General features: G+C 45.8%; 1 protein-coding gene across 1 annotated transcript in view; it reads right to left on the bottom strand.

Annotated features, from left to right (window-relative positions):
- Positions 1–4,231: 4,231 nt before the first annotated feature.
- Positions 4,232–13,390, bottom strand: part of iqca1 (IQ motif containing with AAA domain 1) — a 52,686-nt gene continuing 43,527 nt past the window's right edge. The window contains exons 16-19 of the mRNA XM_064310824.1: positions 11,332–11,418; positions 6,914–7,091; positions 6,201–6,439; positions 4,232–4,384 (exon numbers count right to left, since the gene is read on the bottom strand). Of these exons, the coding sequence (XP_064166894.1) occupies positions 4,232–4,384; positions 6,201–6,439; positions 6,914–7,091; positions 11,332–11,418 (657 nt within the window). The remainder of the gene's footprint in view (positions 4,385–6,200; positions 6,440–6,913; positions 7,092–11,331; positions 11,419–13,390) is intronic.

The following is a 13,390-nucleotide window of genomic DNA, read 5'->3' as shown; positions in this document are numbered from 1 at the left end:
TAGGAATATGACTGGTGGAGGTATGGGCTGCTTTGCTGGTGGCACATTGGTATAAACCAAACAAAGAAGAGAGAAACCCATATTATATGTAAAGCACCTTTATTATTTATTTCTAAATATTTCTGAAAATGACAGTTTATTTAAATTGGCAGGAATCAACAGGAAGTTTACTGTTGCCAAAAAGGTTCAGGTAGTTCCAATAATTTGACTGATTTCTGGATCTGATACACGGTTGTGCTTTACGGATTCTGTGATTGTCGGAACCTTCCGGAGGTAGGAAGCCTCTTTCAGAGCTATCGCTCAGTCAGGGACAGCAGGTGTTTGATGACAGCTGGGTGAGGGCTCTGTGGTTTTCACATTCTCATATTATCCACGTGTGTGGCCGTGCTGTGCTTTTCTGTGGGACTAATGTGTTTACTGTTGGATAGATAACTTCTCAGCAGGATTGTGCTGAAATTCTCTGTGAAATTCTGCCGCTGTACTGTTTGTACTTCCCTGTGGTCAGCTGTGTGCTTAGCACTGACACTGTGCCACACTGCTTAACTCTGACCATCGCAGTTCCTGTACCTGCCAGTAGGTGGCTGGCACTGAGACCGCTGGCCCTCAGTTAATGTGGAAGCACAGTGTCCCTTGGAAGGCAGATCGATGTCCGATGGGACTTCCTTCCCATGAGCAAGGCGGGCAAGAATTAAATTGGCAAAGGGAACGGGATCTGGTGCCCTGTGCTGGAATCACATCCCATGCTAAATGCTAATCTCCCTCCCTGCAGGCAGTAGCCAGGGTTTGGTAGCCCCAAGAGAGGAATCCGTATTCATAGCACAATAGGCAAGACTGCTAAAACTCCCAACATGCAGAGGAATGCTCTGTGTAAGAAGAACATCAAATGTGTAGCAAGTACTGCAAAATCCCACAGTCCCTCTATATCCCACACAACCCAGAGGGCCCTTCTCCTTTTTACTGGCCCGCTTTCCCTACCGTCAGGTCTTGCTTCCTACTTTAGTCTGCCTCTTCATACTACAGGGCCCATTTTACTTCCAAACATGAGCTGTGTTTTTATACAGTGTTTTTAGGGCCACCCTCTCCATACTGCAGGGCCTCTCCTCCATCCCTGCTCCTAACTTCAGGGCCCCACTTCATCCAGAAGGGCCTCTCTTGCTCCAGAAGTGGAGCAGTATTCCTGCCAACTGCTACACATTAGGAAGAGTTTGTTAAATACCAGAATGTGTCCGATTAATCACTCTTGCAATTTGATGTATTAACAAGTCAGACTAATTAACAAATGATTAGCAAATGATAGGGAATTGCTTAAAATCCAGCTTATTACCATAACATTAATTGCTTTGTTTTATAATACCCAGCTGGCTAATTGTTCTTTTTTTTCCGTCTGTAATTATTTTCAGATTGAGGTAAGCTCTTCCCTCTGCCATGCCCGCATGTGGCGGTGTGCTCGACCTCGCTCGCGTCCGTGCCCGCCTCTTTTCCAGGTGTCCTTAGGCCTGGTTTCCAAGGTAGCACCTCAGAGGTGCAACGATTAAAAGACTGCACTCATAGCCAGGAGTTTGCAGGCTCACTTTCCAGATGGCGGAAGGTTCTAGCATCAGGCACAAAATTGCAAATTGCAACTGATCCTAGAGGTCATCAGATAGTACCATGACAGACATTCTATTTTCTGACAAGATATTCAGCTCCATGCTGCTCCTTATCAGTTACAATTGAGTATCTGGCCAGTAAATAGAATTTCTGTGCTGTTCTGCCTTTCCTCCAATTGAAATCTCATGGACGTGCTATTCTCATCTAGAAAGAGAAAGATCAAAGCGCTTCACAGCATTCTTTAAAAAAAGAGAGGAAAGAAAAGGAGAGCGCATTTTAATTGCGCTGCGAGACGGTGAGCGTGAACATGAAACCTGCAGCCGGGGGCCTTTCCTTGCGCGAGCAGATGAGCAGCAATGCGGACCGCGCAGTTAGAAACAATCGGATAAAGACGTTAGCTTCAGCTCCAAGAAGCACAAAGGTGACAGCGTTTGTCATGCTCCATAAACACATCTGGCGGGAAGAAATGGGGCAGGAGGCGCGGGGAGAGGGACGGATAGAAGCGAGAGGAGACGGAGGGGGGAGGGGGCGCAGGTAGGGGAGGAACAACAAAAAGCTGGAGACAGGTCATTAAATGGGAGAGAGAGACGGTCAAAAGGGCAGGGTCGGGGCAGTGGACGGTGGGGCTTGTCTGCTGGATGTGAACCCGCGACCTCAGAGGGAGCGGCGCTGGGAAGTGGGTCAGCCGCTCGGCTTGTGCACACGCAGTGAAACGGCAGTCCGAGCCGGGACAAGGTGCCTCGCTGCAGTCACCGCCCCCCTCCCGCTCTCCTAACCCCCTCCCCCCCCACTCACACACCCCCGGGCTGTAATTAGCAACACTGAAAATTACACAGGCTAATTAGCAGCTCCCTGGCACAGAAACGATGGGAATTGTTGCCGGGAGAGTGAAGAAAAAGCCAAGGCAGTGTTTAATTAATTCATAGTTTTCATCTTATTTCATTATTTTGCTTGATAAAAATCTTACATCACCGCGGTGGTCTCGTTACTGGCTTCGCCTGGAATGGTGATGTGATGTCTGGGGACGTGGGGGAGGGGGTCGGAGGACCGGGGGCCCAGCAGTGGCCGGGCCCCTGTGGACCTGGGGGGCCCTGGGGCCGTCTGATGACAGCAGCCCGTCTCCCGCATTCTCCCCTTTTCAATTTAATATTAACTGCGCAATTCACAAGCCAGCCATGAAGGAAGCGATACGGCTCCATACGGGTGAACATCAGAGAAGGCCTCCCTCTCGGGGGACTCAAAGCACCCCCTCACCCCTGGGAGGTACAGTAAAGTCAAATAAAAACACAAATGCAAATACGGATAAAATCAACAGGAATTAAATGTATCTTTAGCTACAAATTCAAGACAAAAGTACAGTTATGCTATGGTTATATAAATAAATATAACTGTAACAAATATATATATATATTTTTTACTATTGCCTCAACCTTGCAGTCAGAATGAATGAATGACTGAGTGAATGCATGAATGAATAATAAATAAGGGAGTGTTACTTGATGGCTAACACACCCTTGGATCATATTTGTACTTTGTCCATTATCGTAGTGTGATTTACAGGATGGGCTGTTGCAGGGTGTCTGAAAGATGTGCCTGACATCTTTGGCTTATCAGTCAATGCTGAACCATAGAGGAGATGAAAATACTTGTGAGTGGGCAAGGTGCGGCATGCTAACCATGGACAAGGTGCGGCATGCTAACCATGGACAAGGTGCGGCATGCTAACCATGGACAAGGTGCGGGGAACCAAAGCATCAGTGGGACTGTCCCTGTGCCACACATGTACAATACAACTCCAAACCAACTTCAGGTAAAAAAACCATTTTAATAAATCAATGTCATATTACAATATGTTAAAAAAGAGAAATGCAATATGAAATGGTCAGATTAAAAAGGAGGAGGCCAATGGGAAAATATCTATCTTGGAAAAAAAAAGTTGAAATTAAAAATAGACGTAGTTGCAGTCATCATGTGTAAACAGGTTGTGTCGTTAGGGGATAGGTCAGACTGCTATAAAAAGGACACTAGTCATTCCTAACATTGACAGACAGGTCACTGCACCAATTTTGCAGCAGAATGAGGTATTAGTGGACAACCAAGGAAACAAAGAAAAATATTATCAATGTTGACTGTCGCTCATATTCTGGAATAGTTTATTACTGAGTTTGATCAATACCAGGGTTTATTTCTGGTCATGTGCAGTTTCAAATCAAACCAAAATGGATTAGTCATAATTATTGAAATACATGGCCAAATGTTTGACATGGTGGAACCTAAATCAGAAAAGGCGTTGAATGTATTATAGTAAAATTCATGAAATCTAAATTTCAAACCATCATTCTCATCATCATGATCAACATTAAAACAAAAAACACTGGTGATTGAAATGCAGCACAGTAAACAATGGGTTAATGTGTATGCATGTACGTATGTATGTACACACACGTACACACACTCTCTTTATGAGTGTTTGAGATGTGTATAAATGTGAAGTAATATGGAGGTCAAGAATGAGGTTAGAGTTGAGAAAGATGTTCTCCTCTAAATGAGACAGTGTACTCAGTGTGTTACTGTCCATTCTCCACTATGGAGAGTGTCTGATGAGATTCCACAAGTGAAGAGACTGCTTTGAGCCTACACCTCACTTCTTCTTTTTCTTCCCCTTCGCTTTGCCCTCCATCATTTTCTTTTTTCCCTTCCCTCCTTTCTCGGGGCCGTTACCCATCTCCCCCTCCTCGCTGGCCCTGGCGGCCCGTGCCCTCTTCTTGCCCAGCGGGGTCCTGCTGTACCAGGCCTGAGAACACAGAGAATGCCCCCGTCAGCCTGGCCAGGTTCTGAGGCTGCCAGTTCAAATCCCAGGAGAGACATCACACTTGGGCAAGGTATGAAAAATTGTTTCTCTGTGTAAGGACATCTGCTCAACTAGTAAATAATCACCATAATGTGATTTCCCACTGGTGTTAGCATTACATTCAAAATTCAGAATGAAAACATTTCAAGAAACAATGTGAAGAGACAGGTGACCTAGCAGGACCAGAGTAGAGAAAGAGGAGATTCAGTGGTCAGTCATTTACATCCTCTTTACATCATGGACCCAGTCAACATTGTAGAGCAACCATGGACTACGGCAGAAAGATGCATGATGCATCTAGTAGTTTCTAGGAGTTTGAAGCCAGTGCCGAGTGAGTGATGGTCGTTTAGGAGAAGAGCTCACAGCTGTCCTTTAGTGTTCCAGTGAATCCAGCCTTTAGGGCCAAAGCTAGCTGGTCCCGCAGGGTCTGTCTGCCAATAACCCCCCTATTTTCCAGGAGTGCCCCCCCCTCTCACAACAGACTGTATTTAGGGCCCAGCAGTACATCATGTCATTAGGATTACAGGTCTGTGCACACACGCACATACAGTGCACGCACGCACACACACACACACACACACACACACACACAAAATCACATACAGTATAGGCAACACATTCACATTAGCACTCATTCAGGCTCATTCAGACACATATACACATGCATGTACACGTGCACACACACACATGCTCATATGCATCTTTTGTACATGGAAAACATAACTTTTTAACAGACATGCATGCACACACATAAACTCATATACATACCCACATAGACACACAAATGTACATGCAACACGACCATGCTAATGCTCCCATAGATCCACATTCACAGAGGCACACCTTACATGCACAAACATATCCACAAACGCTCATACTATACTACTTATCTCAGCAGGCATGTGGCATAGAAGTAAACCCAAAGACTCAGGCTTTATGGCTGTCACATCTCTCATGTGGAGGTGAAGTGCTCCCTCAAGTGTTCAAAATCAGGAAAACACTCTTGGCTTCTCCAGGTGTCCTTCCCTCATTTTATAGCAAAGAATAAACCACCCTTTCAGGGATGTGCAAAATGTGAACATAAAACAACCAGTAGGAACATACTAACTTAAAAGAAGACAGAATGAGGAGAGCTGAAGCACATTGAGCGGCTAAAATGGGCTTTGTTTTTTAAAGCTCACCTCCTGGTCTTGTTGAGAGACGTTGCTCACTAAGGCCAGTGCAGTTGGCTCCAGTATAGGTCAATAATTTTAAATGGTAAAATGGTAAATGGTAAATTGAGAGGCATCAATTGTAAAGTGCTTTGGATAAAAGCGCTGTATAAATGCAGTCCATTTACCATTTATAATTTTAAGCACATTTAATCAAAAACTGTGTGCCAGAGCTTTGGATTAGTCTTTTTTGAAGTGACTCGGATAAGGTTTCCTTTTATATTAAACAACCAGTGTAGAAGCACTGAGCTGCTGTGTGTGTGTGTGTGTATGTGTATGTATGTATATGTGTGTGTGTATAGGTATATGTGCATGTGTGTATATGAGTGTGTGTGTGTGTGTGTGTGTATAGGTATGTGTGCGTGTGTGTATGTGTGTATATGAGTGTGAGTGTGTGTGTGTGTGTGCGTATATGTGTATATGAGTGTGAGTGTGTGTGTATGTGTGTATATGAGTGTGAGTCTGTGTGTGTGTGTGCGTGCGTATATGTGTATATGAGTGTGTGTTAGCAGGCCTGTGTGTTTCCTGGCCGTGGGGCCTGTGCTCACCTTAAAGGTCTCCTCCTCGTCCTTGTAGACGGGGTCCTGCCTGGCGAGGGGGGGGATGAACTCCAGCGCTCTGAGGGGCCTCTGGGTCTGCAGGTCCAGCCGCCGCTGGGTCAGCACCGCCTGCACAGCCCGCAGGATGCGGCCCTGCGTGTAGCCGTCCGTCACTTTGGCCAGCGAGCTCAGGTCCAGCTCAGGGCTCAGCTGGCCCCCACGCTCCTCCAGAGAGCGGCTCCACAGGGCTGAACACAGCCGCGCACAGGGGTGAGGAACGCAGGCAACACAGCACAGTTTACAGAGCATAAGGATAAGACAGGCAACACAGAGCACAGAGCTCAGTTTACAGAACACAGACAGGAGACAGGCAACACAAAGCACAGTTTACAAAGCATAGGGATAAGACAGGCAACGCAGAGCACAGAGCACAGTTCACAGAGCACAGGCAGAAGACTGGCAACACAGAGCAAAGTTTACAGAGCACAGGCAGAAGACAGGCAACGCAGAGCACAGCTTACAGGACACAGGCAGGAGACAGGCAACACAGATCACAGTTTACAGAGCACAGGCAGGAGACAGGCAACACAGATCACAGTTTACAGAGCACAGGCAGGAGACAGGCAACACAGATCACAGTTTACACAGCACAGGCAGGAGAGAGATAACACAGAGGAATTGCGGAAGGTGTTTCTCTGAGGTGGGTGGAGGGGTCCACTGACCGAGCCTGGTGGCGTAGTCTGGCCTGGGGATGAGGATGATCTTCCGGTAGACCTTGCACAGGGGCTTGAGGTCGGCGTCGAAGGGGCGCTGCGTGGTCCCCACGATCAGCACGCGGTCCTCGGGCTTGATCAGCTTCAGCAACTTCGGGAGGTCCTTCTTCAGCCTTTTGGGCTCCATCTGTGAGCCGAGGCAGAAGGAGACGCTGACTACTGCCGCCGTGAGCGCAAACAGCCTGTCCCCACTGCAGGAACGAACCGAAACGGGTCCATGCAGACGCATCGCTGACAGGAGCCACGGCTGGCTGAGGCCACCAAACCATCCCACAGATTAACTGGCTTCATAAGTCCTTCCCTCTCCACCTCAGCCGATGTGTGGTGAATGTTCATCAGCCAGGTAGGTGCTACATATTTACAGTGTTTCAGATGCATTTCCCTCTTTGCACTGCAAAGGACATTGAGGTCCTGAGGTCCAGTCCAATCCATACAAGAGAAATCATACTGACAATGACTGTGTACATTTCACGTACGGCAACAATTTGATCCTTCAGCAGAAACTCTGGATTCTCAAGAGCATCCTTCCACAGTAGGTGGGGAAAATGCATACTGTTAATTCAGAGCTGAGTGTAATAATGTAACATTACAAATGTTTAAAGAAAAAAAAAAAACCTACTGCATTTTATACTCATCTGCCCTCCACAGAGTAGTGTCTCTCTTCTTTGTTTTATTTTATCTGTTACCACAAGAGGGCAGTGTAGTTCTGTGTTCCACTGCCTTCACAGGTCTGTTTGACATTTGACATCCTACTTCCAGTTTGGCAGAACTAAGTTTTCCTGGAATGTGTTGGATGCAGAATGTGCTTTTCACAGAGACCATGTGTGTGTGTGTGTGTCTGGGTGTGTCTGGGTCTTGGTCTGTGTGTCTGTGGGGGTGCGACATGTGTGTTTGTGTTCTTTTTAGTCGATCAAGGGGAGGGATGTTCAAATGAGGATGGATAATATTTGCTTTTAAGACATGCCTTTCCATTGTGTATTTTAAAATATTTTGGCAACACATTCCTGTTTAATGTCATGCCAACAATCTAATAATGCACATTTTAATTAAATTCAACTGAATGCAGGGAGGGAGGGAGGGAGGGACAGAGAGAGAGAGAGAGAGAGAGAGAGAGATTAGTTGAGGAGACTCTGCTCATAAGTTGTCTGGGTCTGTGTGCACAGTATCACTTGTCCTGTCAGCACAAGACAAGTGACATCTGCCTGTCTGAAGGTCTGAAAAAACAAGCTCTGACAGTTGATGTGTTGTCATGGAGAGCCTTGGGACCGCTTGTCTGTGCAATAGAGAGGAAGCATTGCATTCCTGTCTGATCATGTCCTCCTGGCATTTAGTGCAGAGTGGAATACACTTTCAGTTTTACATGTGCGTGCAGTGTGTCTGCTTGAGCGTGTGTATGTGTGTGTCTCTATGTGTATTTGAATCGGTGTATGTGTATCTATGTGTATGTCAGTGTGTACTGTATGCTCCTCTGTGTGCATGTGCATTTGTGCGCTCATGTGTGAATGTGTATCTGTCTGAGGGCATTTGTTCACGTGTGTGAGTGTGTGTGCGGGTATGTGTATCTGTCTGTGTGTATGCATATCTGAGTGTCTGTATGTTTGCTTATCCGTGTGCGTGCATGTGTGCTTGTGAATATGTATGTGTGTGTCTGTGTTTATGTGTATCTTTGTGAGTGTGTGTGTGTGTGTGTGTGTTTCTGAGTTTGTGTGTTTGTGTGTGTGTGTGTGTGTGTGTGTGTTTCTGTGTTTGTGTATTTGTGTCTGTGTGTGTGTGCGTGTTTGTAGGTGGTGGCGGGGGGTCTATGTATTTATTTTCATGCTGCAAATAAATGAACTCCAGTATCACAGCAGATCAGCTTTAACCTGACTCTGTTTAATCCATTACTGTACAGGAAAGCAGACCTCTGCTCAAGCCCTCTGGTCACTGTGACCAGCTCACTCAGAAGGAACAGAGGGGCCTCAGCCCTGTGCATGTGGCAATGCCTGGCCTTTAAATGGGTACGCGGGACACACGAGCTCACGTTTGTTAAGAGGTGGCAGTGCAATCTGACCTCAGAGGTAAACGCGATGAACTTGCCTTGTCATTTGAAAATAAGCAGACTGTGCACATTGCTGACCTGCTTTAAGCACCGCTGCAGATCCCACTGACAGACAGTAAACACTGTCCAGCGAGGACGAGCTAAACTGAACAGCGTGTCGTTTCTGGGACCTCATTGGTAAGGACAACCTCCAAATAACGGTGCTTCATTTACATAACAAGCGTTGGCTTCTGAATGAGCAAAAAACTTTTTCAGTTTGAGAGGACTAAGTCTTTCCTAACATAAAACAGATATCTGTTTCCATGTCAGGCTTTTTTGTGGCTAGAAGAGCACGATTGCTTTTTTTGTGGCAGTGGAGCTGAAATGCTTGAATTGAAAACAGTGGTGTTTACCAAGGATATTAATCCATGGCTTGACTTACGGTGAGATGGGGGAGCATTTTAGACCAAAACGGAAATGAAAACCTTTTTCTGCAGGACTGAAATATTTATTTGCAGTCCTTTTTGGGGCTTCTCTCTGAATGATCTCTGACTTAACATATATTTTAACATAATATTCATCTCCAATTTAATAAATAATTCACAGAAGCTGGTCCACCATACACATCCCAATTGCAGTCAAAGTGCACCTGAATCTGTTGTTCAAGTGCACTGTTATCTGACCATAATTCTCCCTAACATGGACCTTGATATGATAAGATCTGGATTGCCTTTTGGAATACAGTTACAATGCTATAGGTGCAGACGTGTAAAGATAGGTCACCTCTGTGCCTTCTTTTAAAAAGCTTCTCCTCCCCATTTCTGCTCAGTTTGGAATAGCCAATCATCAGCGCTTATTTCTGGATTTAGGGAGATTGCAGACTAGCGTGTGCTGTCCTCTGAAGCGCGTGCTGCAGTGGAAAATCACATGCAACAGATGACATGGCCTAACTGTGGCCATTTACTTATCTGGCTGAAGCCATATTTCTTGGTGGCAGTTGACAGAGTTCACTGAAACATTACAGTACCGGCATTTAGAGGCAAATAAGCAAAAAGATCACAGCATAAACCGCTAAAGAGAGAATGTCCAAACAAATCTACTGCAGGTGCAGGCAGAGATATTGCATCCATTTCAGTTCTCCACCATCAAGCCAACAATGCATGTAATCGGCTTTGAAGATCAAATCTGGTGTGTTGTAAAAATTGTAAAATGGTCAGTTTGAATTAATCGGAGGAGAGGGAGTGCACCGTGTGTGAAGAGACACAAGTGGCACGCCCTGCCAGATAACAGGAGGCTTCACTTCCTGCCTCCTTCAGCCAAACAGAAGGTTAAAGTGGAATTCCTGTTTGAAGACAGACTGGCCAGCAGGGGGCACTCACACCCTTATCAGTTTGAGCTTTTAGCACTTTCTTAATTCATTAATCCATGAACGGAATCTTACACTTATCTTTTTCAACTTCCTTACATTCCCATGACACACTGCTGTAGAATGACATTTGCATCATTTTAATGTAACTGCTCATTGATATATTTTTCCCACCATGCTTATGGTAGGCGAATGCGTGCTGCTTTGTGCGTGTTCCTGCTTGCGCTCCATGGCAAGGCAATGGCTGCTTTTCTGTGAGGAACTCGTGTTGACGTTCATCTGAACCAGAACACGCGGAGTAACACCTGTTGTTATTGTGTTATTGCGTACAACCGTCGACCGTGACACAATTATGTCTGCTCCTCCGCTCCATAAAAACAGAGGAGGCCCACACCCTTTTATGCAGTAAAAAAGTATGAAAGACTGTGGTCTGTTTTTATGTGCTGACATTAGGTCAATGTACCGTCAGCTATTCATAAGAAAAGTAAGTGCACGGGGCTTGCTCCAACACTTTCACTCCACCCTTCCAATACATCTCCATATTGTGTCACGGTGGTTTAAGAGTTTGTATGCGAGAGCTGTTTTCGTTCTGCTGTGGAATTCAGGGAAGAATGAAAACACCAGCAGGATTTCTTGCACGTTCAGATCAAGCGTGCGATAACCAGGTCCTGATTTCAGACGGGTTGAGGAGTGTGTTTCAGAGAGGGCTAAGGCAGAGCTGGAAAGTCCAGGGGTCAGAAAGTAAAAGTCCTGCCACATGTTTCTTCTGCCCATGAACTCAGCCAGTTGATTTCCGTAATTAGTTCTACCACCTGGCTGAAGAATTGGGCAAATTAGCAAATCCAGGTGACTGGAGCAAAATACTGGGGAGGACTTTTACTTTCTGAACTTGGGTTTTCCACATCTGGGCTAAGGATGCTGCCTGTTCAGAGATGGGGCTTTTGGGTGTGGCCACTGAGGCTATGTGGAGCAAGGGCGGCCCACCTCTTTGTCTGGCTTGGGGATTTTCTTGTAGAAGGTTTTCTCTGCGTCGCCGATCCAGATGACCGAGGGCTGCAGCAGACGAGCCACCTGCACCCCACCCCACACCCAAAAAACCACAGTGAACCACGGCACAACCTGGTCCAGGCAAAGAGCAATAGACCACCTCACACCATGGCATACATGAAACACGAAGCACAAGACAAGAGGGCCTTGACTCCATTATTATTATTATTATTATTATTATTAATAATATTGTGCATTTCTTTGCACTGAAAGTCTAGTGATGTTGGAATGTGCTGGTGGAATGGCTGAGTGCTAGTCTTTCCACAGGGCTTCAACGCAGAAAGAACTGGAGGTAATTATGCACTGTCACTGCCTATGGGCATGACGCTGAGTGACAAGCGTGGTATTGCGCAGGACTGAAGGAGGCCTGCAGGCCTTGGGATCCTGTGCAGGATGCGCGCGGGGTCAGCGCCTCGCAGGAGAGGCCAGGCTCGGGGCATACTGCGGACACTCAAAGGGAGGCACTGATGGGAAGAATTTTTCCACACCTGGCTTTCTTCACAAATAATCAGCCAAAGGCTTCACGCACGACATTTGAAAGGTCTCTTATCAGAAAAGGCTGAGGTGCAGCTGAAGTCCTCAACTCGAAACGCTCAGAAGGCATAGCAACTGCTTTTAAGAGCACTCAAGGAGCGTCCTCCCTCCTTACAATGGATCTGACTGCATGCTTAAATTAAAAAATGAAACCGTTCACATCCAAGGGGATAAAACTGATTCATGGCAGGCCCGCGCTCCTCCGTCAGTACAGCACAGGAGAAGAGCTGTGTGCACTACTGCTGGCCTTGGCAGATGCTGTCAGGGCCAATCTTTATGATACAGGGATGAAACTTCAAAAGGCTGCTGGAGAAAGTCTAGTGTAGTCACCCTCCCAAGACCCACCCTCCCGAAGAAGTACTGCCCAGCTAAGTGGCTGAAAAACCTCCCACAGGAGATTAGCCTCTTTCAGCCTGAGTGAGAAAAATGTATATGCGTATGCAAAAGAAAGAATCAGACAGACAGTTGAGAAGGATAGATAGAGAAGGAGAGAGAGAGAGAGGAAGGGAGGAAGGAAGAGACAGAGAGGGAGGGAAGGAAGGGGAGCGAGAGAGAGAGCGAGAGAGAGAGAGAGAGAGAGAGAGGGAGAGAGAGAATTGTGTGCTGTGTTTGGGGAAAAAACAAACATGTGCCAAACATGCACTTAGAAAACATCCTTACACAACATGTATTGCAGACATTAAGAAACAAAGGAGTTGTGAAACAGCCTGCTCATTTCTAAGCAGGAGAGGTGTACTGGAAATGGTACGATCCAGGCTCGCCAAGTCACTGGAGAAAGGGCCATTGAGTTGGATGTTTGACAGTGCAGTTTTGAAAGGTTGGTTAGACACTGTTCCAATAATATGAAAAACTGTGACTGTGATTCATCCACAATTCCCTGCCCCTATCATTTAAGTTGCAGAACATTATATTTTCCCCAAATTAATGCAATATGAGCCCTGCTGAAATTCAAGTGAGATGCACCCATGCACTGAAAAGCATATCCCACACAATACTGGCATGCACTGAAACAGAATTAGATTAGATTTTATTGCCCAATAAGACACACATTCGAGACATAAATAACAATACATAATTCAGGGCAGTAAAATTGTAAAACTACATGACAACACTGTAACACTGTCACCTCTGATGATTCCCTCCCTTCAATGACCTTTAGACACTGACAGCATTATGTATGTACTTTATTAACGAGCAAACCCTTTATCGGGTTCCAAGTATTCAATGTTCCGCAGCTGTCCCCATTGGCAGAGTTCTACCCAGTGATACTAAGGTCCGGTTCATGGGTTCTATTTCTAGACCAGTCATTCTTGCTGGTTTATTTCATTAAATTGCACTTATGATTGTACAACTCCTGGATTCTATTACCAGAATTGATGTATTCAAGTTCAAAGCGGTTTTAAGTTATAAGCAAAGGGCACCAAAGGTGATTAAAGTCAATGGTAAAATGATAGCTTAGTGG

The sequence above is a fragment of the Anguilla rostrata genome, chromosome 15 (genome assembly GCF_018555375.3).
Source record: "Anguilla rostrata isolate EN2019 chromosome 15, ASM1855537v3, whole genome shotgun sequence".
NCBI lineage: Eukaryota > Metazoa > Chordata > Actinopteri > Anguilliformes > Anguillidae > Anguilla > Anguilla rostrata.
The sequence above is the reverse complement of the archived record's forward strand: the minus strand, read 5'-3'. Positions and strand labels throughout refer to the sequence as shown.